This window comes from Megascapheus bottae, chromosome 5 (assembly GCF_031878675.1).
Source record: "Megascapheus bottae isolate mThoBot1 chromosome 5, mThoBot2.hap1, whole genome shotgun sequence".
NCBI lineage: Eukaryota > Metazoa > Chordata > Mammalia > Rodentia > Geomyidae > Megascapheus > Megascapheus bottae.
This window is the reverse complement of record NC_143513.1, coordinates 38,401,854-38,419,154: the sequence shown is the minus strand read 5'-3', so window position 1 is coordinate 38,419,154 and position 17,301 is coordinate 38,401,854. Positions and strand designations below refer to the sequence as shown.

Sequence of the window (17,301 nt, the reverse complement as noted above, 5' to 3'; positions counted from 1 at the left end):
GTGTGTCCAGTGGGTTGATGATGCAAAACTTAATCAACTGAGGAGAGAAGGCATTCGCTATGCCAGGATTCAGCTCTATGATAATGATATTTATTTTATTCCAAGGAATGTTGTTCATCAGTTCAAGACTGTTTCAGCTGTATGCAGTTTAGCTTGGCATGTTCGGCTCAAATTATATCACTCTGAGGAGGATACTTCTCAGAATACAGCTACTCATGAAACAGGTGTATCAGCAGATCCCACGTCATCAGTTCTCGGAACTCATACTGACATGATTTGTGCTGTAAAAACCTCATTGGATTCTGTTCTTTCAGACAAAGTTAATTCTAAATATGACCTGCAGCATCTTAAACATGAACCTACTGCATCTGTAAAAATCAAGGAAGAAGCCGTGAATGTCACTCTTTCTGAAAAGACTAGAGCCCTGAATAATATGGATGGCAAGAATGTTAAGGCAAAACTGGATCATGTTCAATTTACAGAATTTAAGATTGACACGGAGTCTAAGTTTGAAAATAGCAAAGAATTAAAGGAAGAATTGTGCCCTAGAAGTCTTACAAGTCTAGCTGATACAAGGCATCACAGTTCTATACACTCAAATCAAGATAGAAAAGATGACATTTTGTACTAAATTTTGTATATACCATTAATTTTTTTTTTAGTAATAAAGATTCATGAAATCTGAAAGCAAGTTCAGGACTTGCTTTCGAGTCTGTTACAAAATATAGTTTATGTAGCTTTGTAACATTCCTCAGTGCCTGTCCCTAACTGTGAAGTATCAAGCACTTAAGGCCAGATGCACTGTAACATTGCAGGTTTAAACGTAAAGGAGTCTAAAAAATCATTTGAGTTGGAATTATAAGTTTTAGAATAGAGCTTACAGACACACACACACACACACACACACACACACATTTGTAATATGAGCCAGAATTCTTTTTTGACAATTTAAAGCTTTGCCATAGAGCTTATTTATATCAGTTTGTTTTTCATTTAAAATGTGTCAGCACTGTAGTGTAAATAGCTTTTTAAAAATCTTTTTAGCATAATTTATATGGAAATGTGAGCCACTTGATAAAGGTTCATAATGTTTTTTGTTGGGTTTGCAAAGACAAACTGACAATTCAGCTAAATCATGTTTGATATGCTTCTCTTTGCTGGTATATATATGTGTGTGTGTGTATATATATATACACACACACACATATATACATATATAGAGAGAGCATGATAATGGAGTATAAATGTATGTATTCAGATCTAGTAAATATTTAAATTCCCCACACTGTGCAAGTATTTTAAAAAGTCAAGATTCATTTATGAAAGATATATGTGTGTTTATGTATGAGAATGTATATATGTATATCATATTTTGCACAATTAAGTTACTGAATAAGATGAAACCTATGTGAAACTTCTTAGCCCTATTTCCTGGAGCACATTTAAAAATATTTATATTCAACATTAAGAAAGAAGTCTAGGTAATAGAAATAGTTTAGAAAGTTGTGGAGAAACAGGTATGCGAATGATACCTAATTCTTCTAACTAATGAAGTGATATGGCCAGATTTCTTAGCCCTAACATACCTTTTCTTTGTTGTGTATGGAATAAAAAGTTATGAAAATTTTCTAACAAGCACCTGTGCTATGCTTAGTAGTAGTGAGTTAAAAAAAATCTTTAATTACAGAAAGTTTAATGTGAGCAAGTAAAAAAAATCTTTTTAACGTTTTTCTTTCAGGAGAAAAATATGACAGTAACAAAATTGTAAAATAAGGGCAATGATTCAACTGCCATATTCAGAGATAACAAAAACTGTCACCATCTCTTTCTCAGGACCACCCCCCCTCCCCCAACCAGGCAGACCACTTGGTAAACTTCCTTTTGTAAAGAAGTTCTAGAAAGTAAATTGTGGTAGGAAACAAGATTATTAGTGCCTAACTAACCATGTAAAACAAATCTTTTGTTGTGGATTTCATCATGATTTCAGATTGTTTCTACTTCTGTAACAAAAAGCCAAACAGTCTGCAATATTCATGGATGTAAGGAATCCTGTTCATTACAAGTCTATGCTGTTTGTGCTTGTTGTACTGTTTGGTTGATTTTTAGTTGGTATTTTTAGTACTGCTTCTATGGAGGCTGTTACTTTAATTTCATTGGTTTCTGGCCTGTCCTCATTTGTGCTATCAATCAACATTTTTTATTTTTAGAAAAAAGCATTTCAGCAGGAAAATAAAACTCAACTGCAACAATGGTAATCAATTCTGGCTCCTAGAAAGGCAAATATCATAGGAAATCTGACAATATATAGGAAATCAGTGTGTGACAGGGGAAGTTTTATAGGGATAAGGAAGGTATAAATCATGATCATGTAAAATGATTTGTTTTATATATCACACTGTTCTTTTTTGTTGTTGTTGTTGGTCATGGGGCTTGAACTCTGGGCCTTGGTGCTGTCCCTGAGCTCTTTAGCTTAAGGCTACAGTCCCACCCCTAGGCCTGGGCATTGTCCCTTCAGCTCAAGGTGTCACCCTTCCCCTGGTGCCACAATGCCACTTCCAGTTTTCTAGTGATTAATTGGAGATAAGAGTCTTACACTCTTTAGTGCCCAGGCTGGCTTTGAACCTCAATCCTCAGATCTCAGTCTCCTGAGTAGAAAGGATTACAGGTGTAAGCCAGTGTGCCGGGCTCTATCACTGTCCTTTTTATGGCCTGTTTAATACTCTGTTTTAAACTAAATTTCAGGATTTGCAACTATCTTCTTAGGAGACACTAGCTCTTAAGCTAATATTTAAAAGCAGAAAAATATGTCAGTTTTTTAAAAAATTGAAGGTGGTATGTGAGCAAGGTATATTTCCAGTTTTCCAGTAGCATTTACATAGATATGCCGAGGTCATCTGTCAGAAAATATCTTTAAGGTATCGCTGCAAAGTTGTGAGCCTTAACTTTTTAACTTAAAGAAAAGCATGTCTAAAACAATAAGTTGTTTCCAGGTATTCTTAATTTACCCATAATTTGAAAATATAACTGCTTTGTAAAATGCATACTTCTTTGTGAAGTTCAAGTATACACACATAAACAGGCTCAAGATTTCAAGAGAAAGCCTTGTTATCGCTTGAATAATACTATGTTTCTTGTCTTACGGGTTATACTTTCAAAGTCCTCTTCAGATGCTGAGAACTTGTTGACTACCTTTGTTACACACATAAAAAATTATATTTTCATATTGCATTATATTAGTGGTTTCCAATTAGTACATTCCAGTTTTTGCTTTTATTTCCAATAATTTGGACCAGAACAATAAAGCACGTATACTATCATTTCCATGTGGTTATATGCTCTATAAAATAATTATTGCATAAATTATTAAATGGATATATAGACATTTACATAAAAGCCTCAGTGCTGTCTGCTATAATGCTTTTTTTTCTTTTTTCCCCCAATTTTGTTTATATCTTTTTAACTAAGTAATATATTTCATACTCAGGTTAGCTTTTTAGCTAGAAAAAGAATTAAACATTTTTGATATTTAGTTGCAAATTTACTAAAGCCATATATTCACTATCTTCCTTGCCTCAAGACTGTTGACCTTAAAGATTAGGTTGATCTAGCACAACTCTGTGTGTGTGTGTGTGTGTGTGTGTGTGTGTGTAAGTGTGTAAATTTCTTGGAAATGTTTGTTTCTGTACATGGAAGATGTCCTTGAGGGTGAGAAAGATTTCTTTTCTCAGTTTAAGTCCTTAAAGTATTTAGAATTCCTGAGGTAAAACAGTTTCTCCAGAATACTTATGGCAGGTAAGAGTTTTGTAAATAATGAACTAGCACTGTTTTGGTAATCTGCCTTGAGTGTTTTCCTTGGACAATTTTTGTTATGTAAAATAAGTATCTCACAATTCATTTTGCATTTAGCAAAGGTACAAGATTTGTTTTTGTAGTTTGAAAGGTATTTTTCTTGTCTTCCACCTTTTAATAAATACTAAGATTGGTAACCACAATCCTTTTTTACCTTTGTTTTGTGATTATTTTCTTGAATTCGACACTTTAATTTTGGAATCTTTAAGAGCTCTTACTTTTTTAACAAGACAGTAAGATAGTGAAATGACTACAAGATGAGCTCTTTCCTCTTAATATCTAATACTAAATAATTAACTTACACTAACAGAAGAGAAAAATATTGTGGATTACCTTATTAAGGTCTTCAGGTATGGGTAATGGAAATGACATGGTAATTACCTCTCTGTTAACCCTAGATAAAACTATTGTTGAAAAGTGACATGCCTTCAGAGAATAGATCAATTTCTCCCACTTGATTATAATATATAAGGAAAATGTTGTTTTCCAATTAATTCCTTATTTCATGAACTATGTTTGATGTCTTTGGCACTGATAGGACACTTCAAATAGTTAATACAACAATTCAAAGAGCTCTTTTTTTTTTTTTTTGTCTTCTACCCTAGCTTACAGAGTGTAAAAAACAGAGATGTCTTTTCTTGTAAGAGAATAAATTAAAAGATGTGTATACTAGGTAAGGAATGGAGAGTATCCTTATTTCAATTTATCTTCCCTTTCAGTCTGGACTTCAGACTCAGAGTTTATGAATGGACTGGAAAAATAAATACATTAATCTGAAATGAAAAGTGAAATGGACTTCTTTTTTTGGTTGGTCCTGAGGCTTGAACTCAGGGCCTAGATGCTATCCCTGAACTTCCTTTTGGTCAGGGTTAGTGGTCTACCACTTAAGCCACAACTCCAGTTCTAGCTGCTTCTTAGTGATTTATTGGTGACAAGATCTCATGGCCTTTCCTGCCTGAGCTGGCTTTGACCTGTGATCCTCAAATATCAGGTTCCTGAGTAGCTAGGATTGCAGGTGTGAGCCACTAATGCCAGCATAAAATGTACTCTTTGTATGATTTTTGGTTTTTTTTGGTATTGTGATCTGCCTACGAACAACTGCATTCGCTAAATATGAGACTTCTGTATTTTATACATTTTTTAAAAAATTTTAAATTTTTTAGTATTTATTTTTGCCAGTCCCACAGCTTGAAGTCAGGGCCTGGGCACTGTACTTGAGCTTTCTCAGGCTAGAGCTCTACAACTTGAGCCACAGCACCACTTCCAGCTTGTTTTGTGTATTTGGTACCAAGAAATCAAACCCAGGGCTTCATGTATGCTAGTCAAGCACTGTACCACTAGGCTACATCTCTTCAGCTCAAGGCTACTACTCTACCCCTTGAGCAACATCTCCACTTCGTTTTCTGGTGGTCAATTGGAGATAAAAATCTCATGGACTTTAGTGCCTGGGCTGGCTTTGAACTTTGATCCTCAGATCTCAGCCTCCTGAGTAGATAGGATTACAGGCATGACTTACCACACCTGGCTTGTTCTATACATTTTGAAACTTAGAATTTATGCATTTATGATGAAAAAAACTATGACTACTTATAAAGTTCACTGATGTTGCACTATTTAATATTAACAAACCCAGCTGTGAATTGGTGGTTCACACCTGTAATCCTAGATATTTAGAAGGCTAAGATTTGAAGATCTCTCTCTGTTCAAAGCCAGCCTGGGAAGGAAAGTCCATGAGACTCTTATTTCCATGAGACTCTTATTTCCAGTTAACTACATAAAGCTGGAAATGGAAATGTGGCTAGAGTAGTAGACCACTAGCCTTGAGCACAAAAGCTCAGGGATAGAGCCTAGGCCAAGAAATGGGCCTCAGGACCAGCCTAAAGGGGGGGGTGGGGAGGGAGGAGAGGGACAAAACAAAACCAAAACACCTCAGAAATAGTATGATCACAAGAAGTTTGTGTAAAAGTAAACTTAGTAAAATTTATTTGGCCAATTTGATTCCTCCTCTGCACAATTTTTTTTCTTAACTTTTGTTAACTTTTTGCCTTACTATTACGTAAAACTCATTTTTAATCTTCAGGATAACAGATGCGTGGGCCAATGGCTCTGACCTATTTTCCTAGTTACTCAGGAGGCTGAGTCCAAAGATCTGCTTTTTTTTGGTTCTGGGGCTTGAACTCAGAGCTCAGGGCTGTCCCTGAGCTTTTTTGCTAAAGGTGAGGGCTCTACCACTTTGGGCCACAGCGTTACTTCTGTTTTTCTGGTTGTTAACTGAACATAAGACTCGATTCAAGAACGAACTGTGATCTTCAGATCATAGCCTTCTGAGTAGCTAGGTTTACAGGTGAGCCACAGGTGGCTGGCTCAGCTAACTTTTGTAAAGATATTAAAAGTAGATAAGGTATATTAAAAGAATATAAAGTAGATAATTAAAATGACAAATATACTTTTATTATCTTAATTTCTAAAGATATTAAAAGTAGATAAGGTATATTAAAAGAATATGAAGTACATAATTAAATTGACAAATATATTTTAAATGCCATTACAGTACCTCACAGTTTTAAGGCAGAATTTATTATGTCTTAATTTATAAGAATCTGGTTATACAAGTTATCTGTGTATAAGTTTATCTGGTTTTTCCTTTTTATGAGAAACATTAAATAAAATACTTTTATAACCTTGAGCACTACACTTAGTCTGTATTTTTCAACAGTAGGTGGGAAGATAGTACTTATTTTGTTGGTGAAAATTGAATGATATAATAATCGGCACAATACTTAGCACATTGCTTGGCTTATAGTCATTATTAGCTTCTGGAATTAAAAAGTGAAATAGAAATGCTATGTGGACTGGGTGACACTAATCATTTCAAACTTTTCTCATTCATTGTCTCTTTCATGGATTCCTCTCATTTTGAACAGAAAATAGGCATATGGGAAGAAAAAGTTTCATGAAGGGCCAGGCATAGTGGCTCACGCCTGTAATCTCAGCTACTTGGGAGGTAGAGATTGGAGGAACATGGTTTGAGACCAGCCTGGAGAAAAGGAAATTGAGACTCCAGGACTGGAAAGAACAGAAAAGAAAAAATAAGTAAAAGCAATAAAAAGGCTGGAAACATGACTTAAGTGCTAGACTGCCTGCTTACTTGTGAAGCCTTGAATTCAAATGGTAGTACCACCAAAAGAAAGTTTCATGACATGCTCAAGATGAGGTATAGTGGTTGCACGTGGATACTTAAAAAACAGCAAAATAAAACTTTCACTGTTTTGCTGAGGGTTGATAAAATCATATCACATCCTGCCTATTCTTGATAAAAGTGAACTACAAACCTGTGAGAGTAATCTATAGACAGTGAACCCTCTTATGGTATTATGCAGAGTGATAGGAGTATAAGGTGTTCCTTAAGAAAAACTATTAACTGGGGCCAAGAGTTTGGCCTAGTGGAAGAGTGCTTGCCTAGCATGCACGAAGGCCCTCGGTACCACATACATAGAAAAAAGCTGGAGGTGGTGCTGAAGCTCAAGTGGTCGAGCTCTAGCCTTGAGAAAGTCCACAGACAGTGCTCAGGCCCGAGCTCAAGCCCAGGACTGGCAAAAAACAAAAACAAAAAACCAAAAAACTATTAACCATTTGTTCTAGTGTTTGAACAAAAGGATCTTGTCAATACTTTTCATTTTCACTCTCTCCTTTTACTAAGAAAGCTATTTTGTAGATAGGTTTGGAGTAAAACTCTTCCATTTACCCTAGACTGGGGTAATTTAGTTGGATTTACCTGGGTTTTAGTTTCTTATTATGTATTTTTTATTTATAGTTACAACATTGTCTATTTCCTGTAATAAGGATACCAATAATATTTTGCAATTACTTTGCAAATATGACCGTCATTAAAGAAAATTCCTTTGGCATTCTGTGGTTGTTTCTCAACATAAAGCTAAAAGGTCTCTGATATTTTCTTCTCAATAAAAAGGTGCTTTTCTTGATGACTCAGGTGCTTCATCTGTGTATGTATCCTGTGGTTTTCTTTCATTATTACTTCTGTTTTGCAGTCAACATCAGTTTAATTAGCTACCTTTCTGTCTTAGATTAAGAATGAACACATTGTCTGTCCATAGGCCACGTTTTTGTCAGTTTTTGTATACTCCATGAAGCATACAAATATGCCTTGTAATCAGAAAAAAAATTGCTTATTCCTATCTAGCACCATGTGAAGTTAGTCCTTTCTTTGCAGAGCTTATAGTAAGGTAATCAGTGCATGAATGGTGGTGATGGTGATGTGTGTGCACGAACTCACTGGTCCTGTGTCTTGCACTCAGGACCTGGTGCTGTTCCTCAGCTTTTTTGCTCAATACTCTACTGCTTGAGGCACAATACCTCTTCCAAATTTTTTTGCTGGTTAATTAGAGATGAGATTTTCATAGACTTCGCTGCCCAGGCTAACTTTGATCCTCAAATCTCAGCCTCTTGAGTGGCTAGGATTATAGGCATGAAAAGCTGGAAAATACTTTTACCTGAAGTGAAAAAATTAAATTTAGTGAGATTCCAGAGACTTGACCGGTTTGGCTCTCTCAATTGAATTAGGTATATTTGACCAATCCTGGAATATTCAGTTTCACATATTAACTGCCCTTCTCAATCTTATGCTTAATACTTTATCACAAATTAAGGTATTTATATTTGATTTTTATTTCAATTATTTTTTTTGTAGTTTCAAAAGGTTAATTAGAATTTAAGATGTCTTAATTTTGGTCGGTATACCTGAAACTTAATGTTACTTGTCTTTAGAAGAGAGAAAAACTGCAAAATGCTGTATTAATCTGTATTAGCAGTCAAAATTATAATCTTGAGTCCTGTGTCTTGGAGAGAGAATATTTTGCTTTGTAGCCCAGACTGCAGTAGAATTCTGATCCTCTTTTTTTTCACCTCCTAAGTGCTGTGATTGTGTATACCATACACCCAGTATATGTTAAGTGTGTCAGATCTTTTTTAAGAGAACCAAATGCTACTTCAGATTTCTTGAAGAAGGACAGTCATACTACTTTTACCTTTGTGGAATTTTTATTAAGTACTTCCATCTCAGCCTCACTTGAATTACTTAAGTACTCAGTCAAGGTGATCATGTAATTTCTCAAACCAATATCCTTTTATGAGTGAATGGAGCACTAACTCCCTGAGACCTCAGAGCAATAGGCATTACAATGGTTCCTGATGAACTCAAATTGGAACTTACTGAATGGAGGATCCTCCTAGCTTTAGAAATAGGCAAGCTTAGGCTCTGACATAGAGGTGCAGGCAAAAGTTAACAATGTAGGTGAAAATCCGCCCAATCTTCAGGTTCACGTAAATATAAACAAGAAGTTGTACGTCTAGTTAGTTTAGGAACGTAAGTTTTCTTCCTAATTTAGAAGCAGACATTTACTTTGATTATACCAGAGCCATGGCATTAAACTTCTACCCAGTTATGTAGATCTAAGTCTTCATATTTAGATACTTTTAAATAATAAGCCAAGGGTCATACAAAAGTGAAGTCAAAAACAAATTTATTTACATAGGGGTAATAAGTACATCAATTACTCATACATTGAATAATTCAGCTTTGGGCTGAGTAGGAGTCCATGACAAAAATCCTGTTTCATGAAAGCAGGAAACATTTGGTATTTTCCTTCAGTTCTCTTAAGGCTTGCAAAGATTCAGAACATTTTTGTTATAACTTTTGAACAGCAACAGAAATGAGATGGTGTACTTCAGAAGTTAGTCTCTCACAAAAAAGACATTATATCCAAGTTCTGTTAAAGCCCCAGCCAGTAAGGCCCATAAAGGAATGAAGACATAGGACACATTCATGGTAGTAAATTGTTCCAGTTTAGCACAGAGTGCCAGGCAGAAAGCTAATTTCAGTAACATTGCAATGAGGTACCAGGCTTTTTTCTTAATATTGTGCGATCCATGTCGAGGGTCAAAACCAGACTTACATCGCCCAGCCATTTTCACAATCAGCATGACAAGTAGGATAGTATCAAATATCCAGACTGGAATAAATATGAGGAACCAGTTCCAAGGTGCCTTCTCATCCAGTTTCAACACCAACATGATCAAGAAGAATAGTGTGAAAAGCCAGGTGAGTAGTACTCTCTGAGTCAAGGACATTCTCATTTAAACAATTTAAAGAGGCTGCTTCAGGGTCGGAAAACTGAAAAAATATCCTAAAAGAAGGAAAAAAGTCAACATTGTTTTTATCCCTTCATTCTTAGTGAATAAAGTTGTCTATTTCCTATGCATAGACTTCCCAAGTTTTAAAACATACTTCCATTCTTCCCAAATGTTTTAGCAGCCATTCACAACATGTCCATCACTGCTTACAACCTATGACTAAAGGAAAAAGTACAATAAAATTTCTAGTGCATTTGCTGAGAATGAGTTCTATTCAAAATGTCCCCACAGCAGTATGTCACTTAATTCCAATAAACTGGAATAAACTGCACCTTAGGGATGTTCTTAACCTCCTGGTATACTTTTAAAGCTATGTTAGGGGGCTAAAATAACGTATTTGAAATCAGAGTGGTAAAAAGGAGATGGTATTAAGCCAAGAAAGCAGGTGTTTTTTTTCTTGTTTTTTTGGAAAGTCCCAGCGCTTGCACTCAGAGTCTGAGCACTGGCGTTGGGCTTTCTCAAGGCTAGAGTTCTACACTTAAACCACAGCACCATTTCTTGCCTTTTTTATGTATGTGGTACCATGGAATCAAACCCAGGTCTTCATGCATGCTAGGCAAGCACTCTACCACTAGGCCAAACTCCCAGCGAAGGGAGAGCTTTTTAAGAAAGGAATGATAAAGAAAAATTGTGAGACAAGGCTGCAAAGGGGTGATTTGGGAAGACATAATTCTGAGTTTCATATTTGACTCATAATTTAAAATTCTTGCGTTATTTTCTTGCCAAGGTAGGCCACTTAAAGACTTTAAATATCCAAGCCTGGAGCCAGGGGCTTATGCCTGTAATCCTACCTACTCAGGAAGATGGCCAAGATCTGAAGGATCATGGCTGGCGACTAGTCCAGGAGAGAAAAAAAAATCCAGGAGACTCTACCTCTAAAAGCACAGGCTGGAGATCTAAGGATTGTGGTTATAAGCCAGACCAGTTGGACAGTCCATGTGATACTTATCTACAACTAGCCACCAAAAAAGCCAGAAGTGAAACGAGCTGAAGAAGCAGAGACCTGGCCTTGAGCAAAATAGCTCAGGGACATCACCCTAGTCTTGAGTTTAAGCTGTTGGGCCAGCATACAAAACAGAACCAAACAATAAAACGACAACAACAAAACAAAACAAAACAGGGCAGGGTGTAATGGCTCACACATGTAATCCTAGCTACTCAGGAGGCTGAGATCTGAGGATCAAGGTTCAAAGCCAGCCCTGGCACCAAAGGACCTGAGACTCTTATCTCCAATCAACCTCTAGAAAATGGAAGGTGGGGCTTGGCTCAAGGGTAGCCTAGAGCTGAAGAGCTCAGGGACAGTGTCCAAGCTGAGTTCAAGCTCCATGACTCCCCCCCGCCCCACACACACACCAAAAAAAAAAAAAACAACAACAACAACCAAAAAACCAGGCTGGTGGCATGGCTTAAGTGATGAGTGACAGGAGAGCAAACAAGCCATGCCAAACAACAAAAACCAAAACAAGCATAAATAAAACAACCTCCCCCAAACACAAAACTCAAATATCTTGCAACTATTTGACGTCAGATTACTGTATAATTAGGAATACTTTTTTAAAAATTGCTACTCAGTCACAGCAACTTTTTTTTTTTTTTTTTTTTTGCCAGTCTTAGGGCTTGAACGCAGGGCTTACACTGTCCCTGGGCTTAAGGCTAGTGCTCTATCACTTGAGTCATAGCACAACTTCCAGCTTTTTCTGTGTATGTGAGTATGAAGGAATTGATCTGAAGGCTTTGTGCATGGTAGGTAAACACTCTACCACTAGGCCATGTTCCCAGCCCCAACATTTTTTCTTTTGCACATAACCTGGTTTATTATTATTCCAGGGTATTTCCTACTACATGGAAGAAGGCCTGTCTTTGCTAGAGTAGTTTCTATTTCTCTTCCATTTCTTCAATATTAAAATGAGTAATTCTTAAAAATCTGGATTTTTGACTGGGAATGCATTTAGTAATAAGCTCAGGTTAGATATAAGCATTTACCATACGGAGTCTTCACTTACAGGTTTTTATTTATTTTTTGCCAGTCTTGGGCTTGAACTCAAGAGACTGGATACTTTCCCTTAGCCTCTTTGTGCTCAAGGCTAGTGCTATACTACTTGAGCCACAGCACCACTTCCAAATTTTTCTGTTTATGTGGGACTGAAGAATCAAATTCGGGGCTACATGCATGCTAGTCAAGCACTCTATCACTAAGCCACATTCCCAGCCTCTCCCCCGCTCCCCCCCACACTTTAAAAAATGTCATCTTTGTTAACCATATGGAATAAGGGTAAATAGAATTGAAAATGAGAAGCCAGACAGAATTCAGTTAAGAAAACATAAGGAGGCCAGGAGCACGGCCTAGTGGTAGAGGGTACTGTGCTATGTTTTGTAACATCTGTACTTATTACTTTGATGACCATGGTACTCTTGCACACAAAATGTTATATTCAAGTGAGGTATGAGTGTTCTAATTCATCTCTTTCCCCTCATATCCATGTACTTGCACTTTTAAATTTGTGTACTTAGTTCACAAATGCTTCATACTGCAGTGTTTTGGCTCCCAGAAGGCATTTTTCAGTACGTGTTTCCTTTCTTTGCCAGAGGCTGCCAGATAGTGGTGGGACTGAATTTGGAAGGAGAGGTGGAGACCTGTGGGCTGAATAACTATGTATGGATTAAGTTTGTCCGGTACCCAAACTTCTGGCCATTTTTGTGCCTTTAGGAATATGTTTACAACGATATAGTTTATACTTTTTTTCATCAGCCATTGGAAACAAGCTTCATTTCTTTTTCCTCGCCACAGAGTAGAAACTGCTATTGAAGGGGTAACTGCTTTTACCACAGGTGAATGGAGGACTGGAGGGGATAGGTGGAAATAAAGGACATAATCTTATTTCGATTTACAGGCTTAATATAACGTGACATGCAATGAAGTGCACTTGGAAGAAGCACCAAGCTCGTATTTAAATGACGCGTGAGGGAGCTGGGTATGATGAGCTACCACTAAGCAAATCTATTTGCTTCATACTACCTTCTTTCCCAAACTAAAATCAGCTCATCCAGTAAGTCCCTAGAAGATCGTGTTGGTCCTATGGTTCTTTATTGATCAACACTTCACTCGTCCCCACGTGAAAATCTAAAGGGCCTTACTCCGCCACCCGCCTGCTTGTGTCAGACCGTGATGCAAAAAAGCCCGGGCCATCCTTCCAAGGAACGGCTTACAACGTAGCTGACTTGGCGGCCTCTTCGTATCTGGAAGTTCAGGACGTTCCTACCCAGGTCTGCCAAGGCCCAAGGTCGGCTCGAGGCGTCCGATACGCACCTTCCCTTCCCCACCCTCCAATCTGGCCCGTGGGCTCGGATCTGACACTGTCACACGGTCGTGGAACGCTGCACACCAAAGGCCCAGGGTGATGGAGTGAGGGTCGGCCCCACAGCTCACCCAAGACAACGGAAGGCCGACTTCTCCACTCACCTCGCAGCACGGCTTGCCGGAGAGCAGCGAGGGCCGCGGAGGTCAGGAAATTCGCCAGCTTGGATCTTTAGCCTCTCCCACACTTTTCCCCCCATTAAATTCGGACTCCGTCACATGATAACGAAGAGAAAGACTCAATTCCACCTCTTAGGGTCGCAGCCGTGGAGGCTTTCTCAGGGCTACCTCTAGGCCGCGCCCACATCCGGGGCTGGCTCCCACGGCTCCTAGGCCTATCCTAACTGGCGGCTTGAGCGTCAATCTGAGTTCAGAGACCCTCCGCACAATCCGTCATTGGACCGTTTAGCTTCCAGTGTAAACCAACCAACCTTTCCCGACTCGGGAGTCGGACAAAAAAGGCGGCATGGGAAGAGCCCGGTGTACCCGCCTCTTATTCCTATGGGTTGAAAGAAAAGTCACTCGTGGAATAGCCTAGAGTTTCTGTAGTCCCATTGGGCCCAACAACTGCCAATCAGATCATCCAGCGCTAGGCTCCGCCTCCGCAGGATGCCCGGCTCCTCCTCGGGCCCGCCCCGTCTACGGGCTCCGCCACAAAATCCCGCGGCGAGGGGGCGGGGCGACGCTCCGAGGCCGCGCGACGCTGGGAGCCGCGCGCCCGCCCGCCTGTCCGCCCTCCCGCCCGCATCCTTGCCAGGAGCTGCTGTCCCGCGCGCCCCCCAAGCCTCCTCCTAGCGGCGCGGCGCCCGCTCCAACGGTAAGCGCTACCCGGTCTCCACGCTGGGGCGGGCTGCGTGGCGATCCCCGCCTTCTGACCGAGTCCGGAGGATGGATCTGGTCAGGGGACAAGAGCCGGCGCGGTGGGATGGAGGTGGGGGCGCCTGGGCCGGCGCACGCCCTCCGGCGTGGGGTGTGGGGGGAGGTCTTCCGCGGCTGCTTAGGCACCTGCGAGTCGGGCTCACCTGCGGCCCCCTTCCATCCTGTGGGTTCGCGAGTGGTGGGGGCAGGGGGCGAGGCTCGGCTTCGCTGTGGAGCCCTCGAGGTCCTCCAGATGGACGTGACGGGCCGAAGCCCCGCGCCGCCGCCGTCTGCCCGCCCCTCGGCTCCCTCTGTAGTCCTCCTCCGCGTCTTCCCCGCGGCGCGGGGCCGGGGTGTCGGGGTGTCCCCGGGCGGGCGTGCCGCGGGCGGCGGGCGCCCCGCGCGGGCGGGCGGGGGAGGTCCTCCGCGGTGGGAGCGGTGGGCTCGGGGGCGGGGTCGGCGGCGCGGGGCCGGGCGCTGCGCGGGCCGGGAGCCTCCGGGCCGGGCTCCCTCTCCGCTGCCCAGCCGGGACAGTGCTGTTCTGCCAGGCCAAGCCAGCACGCTGCAGAGGCGTGGGTGCCGAGATTCTGTGCACCGGCCTTAAGAGCTTTTCTTCTTTCCTTTTTTTATTTCTTTATTTTTGCATCTGGAAACAATACCAGGATCCGTCGGCACGCTTCACCTTTACTTATTTTGATCTGCCTTATGTTGACAGCCAGCGTTCTGGCATTGTTCGCCTCCAGTCATGGCTTTCCAACTCAGCACCTCCTTGTAAAAACTTCAGCGGAATCATGCTGTTGTTACCCATTTTATTTTTAGCTTGGCAAAGCCAAGGAACTGCTCCGTATGAACCTATGCCACCCAGGGAAGTGGAACCGTGGAACAATTGACTCATCCCCGCGTGTACTTCGCATACCAGCTGATCTTGGAAGTTCTTGGGGAAGTGTATTCGATTTGTTATTTTCATTGTTGATATTGCTTCTTTTGATCTGATTTTATGGTTCTGTAGTTTAAAATTTTTTTTCTTTCACCAAATATTTCTTTCGTCCCCTAACCCCTTCTGAGTCTGTGGCTGTAGACTTAGTGTTTGATTTGAAACATTTTTTTTTGGGTAAAATCTGTGCACATTTTTAAAACAACATTTGTAATATTGGAAGGAGGGTCTTAAAAAATGGAGACTATGAACACTTAGTGTAAAGAGCCTTAAAAGAGCTAAGGCCAAGGGAATGGTTATGCCTTTCAATTGTAGTGGCCTAGCCTACAGATTCCAGAGGAAAGGAATCTAAAGGTCAGGGAAGAATGAGCTATGTCTGGCATTAGAAGCAAGGTGGTTCCAAGAAAATTTTCCCCACTCTGGAAATAGCCTACTTTCCACACAAAGTTAGTTGTTTGCATGCATCAGATAATATTACCTTAGATATTAGGTGAGCAGTGGCTGGGTTATAATTTTCACTACTTTCTTGGCCAAGCATGAAAAAGTGCTAATCAAATCAATGTGTAGTAGACAGTGGGGGCATTTTTGGATACTCAAGCCTCCCAAAGCAAGTTGTTTTTTTTTTTTTTTTTTAGGGGGAGGGGAGTCCATCTTGAGACATGAGCTCAGGGCCTGGACCTGAGTGGTTTTTTTTTTTTGTTTGTCTGTTTTTTTTTCCCTCATGGCTAGTGTTCTACCACTTTGAGATACTTTCTATATTCTGGTGGTTCATTGGAGATAAGCATCTCATGGCTCCCCATCCCCCCTCCTTTGAACCTTGATCCTCACATCTCATCCTCCTGAGTAACTAAGGCCCAAAGAAAACTTTTTAAAGCCCAAACTGGCACTGGCTAGTTGACCCTAATAAGTTCTTTTTAAGCCATAAAGCATTTTGGCTAGTACATTTAATGTACACTTTGAAGGAACTTGTACACCTTCATTAGATTGAGCCAAGGAGAGTTTCTGATGGTGTGCTGAAAAATGAAAATGAGGAATTAGTTGGATTATTGTTATAATCCTATGAAGTATAATCATTACTGTCTTTATTTTGTAAATTCGTCAGTTTATTTATCCAGTGCTAAATAATCCTACATTCACTTCTAATGTCATCCATTCACTTGTAATGTCATTCATTTAAAATCCTTATGGTTTATCACTGGCATATAATTGGTTTCTAAGAGATTTGGTAAAAGAGACTAATAAGTAGAAAATGGTGTAGAAATAATAAAAAACTTTAACCCTCAACTTAGTAACACTTTGTGAGATGTTGAGCATTATTGACAGAGCTGTCTTCCATGCCCAGGGGATATCCATTTGCCAGGATAGATAGGTGCTTACATGTTGATAATACAGTTAGTGGACATATTTGGCAAAACTGCCTTTGGGATGAGGAGAGTTCATCTGGGAGAGTGTTGGCAGTGATAGAGAGCAGGGAAGCAGGAATGGCCTGGGAATCACCATGGTGAAATGGCACACTTCTGACACGCAGACACAAGGGATGGGGTTAAGACCCTTTAACTTTCCATATGGGGCAAATGAAGATTTCAACAAAGCGTAAGGAGTCCTGTGGACAAAGCTATCTTCCAGATGCCAGAAATAACCATCTAATGGGAAAGTATTTGAGCAAGTTGCAGAGAGAGTGGTTTGAGGTTCAGAGGAGTTATCATTATGGAGGCTTAAAGACAATTTTCATGAATAGGGACAAAGATACTGCCACACAGAACAGGAGAAGGCAGTTACTGAACAGGAACATAAATTGTTAGGGGAATAGTAACTAAAATTGTGGCATATATAAATAGTATTAGTGAAGACCAAGTTGGATGATTTATAATTGTATATAAATGTGGCAGGGCAAAGTAAATTCTAATGAGTTTTGGTGATTGAAAATTGCATAATTAAGTACTAAACTTACAGAAAGTTTGCCCATTGTTAAAGTTTTAGTTAATATTTATCTTCCAAGCTTTATTTTTTCCAAGTGCCAGTGCAGTCTCTGAATATGCCTAGTTGAGCAACTTTGATTATTTCATTTAGATATTCCATTTAGGATATAAAAATT

At 39.9% G+C, this 17,301-nt stretch overlaps 3 protein-coding genes across 5 annotated transcripts in view; 2 read left to right on the top strand and 1 right to left on the bottom strand.

The window, feature by feature from the left end:
* Positions 1 to 5,721, top strand: part of Rsbn1l (round spermatid basic protein 1 like) — a 37,907-nt gene extending 32,186 nt beyond the window's left edge. The window contains exon 8 of the mRNA XM_090332914.1: positions 2 to 5,721. Within this exon, the coding sequence (XP_090189040.1) occupies positions 2 to 631 (630 nt within the window). The 3' untranslated portion in view covers positions 632 to 5,721. The remainder of the gene's footprint in view (position 1) is intronic.
* Positions 5,722 to 9,372: 3,651 nt separating this feature from the next.
* Positions 9,373 to 14,619, bottom strand: Tmem60 (transmembrane protein 60). 2 transcript variants are annotated; one of them, XM_090332913.1, is made up of 2 exons: positions 14,437 to 14,619; positions 9,373 to 10,052 (listed from the first exon to the last, which is right to left on the bottom strand). In XM_090332913.1, exon 2 carries the CDS (start codon positions 10,000 to 10,002, stop codon positions 9,601 to 9,603), a length of 402 nt encoding a protein of 133 aa, XP_090189039.1. In that variant the 5' UTR covers positions 10,003 to 10,052; positions 14,437 to 14,619; the 3' UTR covers positions 9,373 to 9,600. The 2 variants fall into 2 exon arrangements, with proteins under 2 accessions (XP_090189039.1, XP_090189037.1); XM_090332911.1 differs by lacking the exon at positions 14,437 to 14,619 and adding an exon at positions 13,520 to 13,872.
* Phtf2 (putative homeodomain transcription factor 2) overlaps positions 14,146 to 17,301 on the top strand; it is a 109,415-nt gene continuing 106,259 nt past the window's right edge. The window contains exon 1 of one of the 2 annotated variants that reach the window (XM_090332909.1): positions 14,146 to 14,231. The gene's annotated coding sequence lies outside the window, so the exon portion shown is untranslated. Of the gene's footprint in view, positions 14,232 to 14,271; positions 14,346 to 17,301 lie in introns of those variants that run through there. The other variant, XM_090332910.1, reaches the window with a different exon arrangement.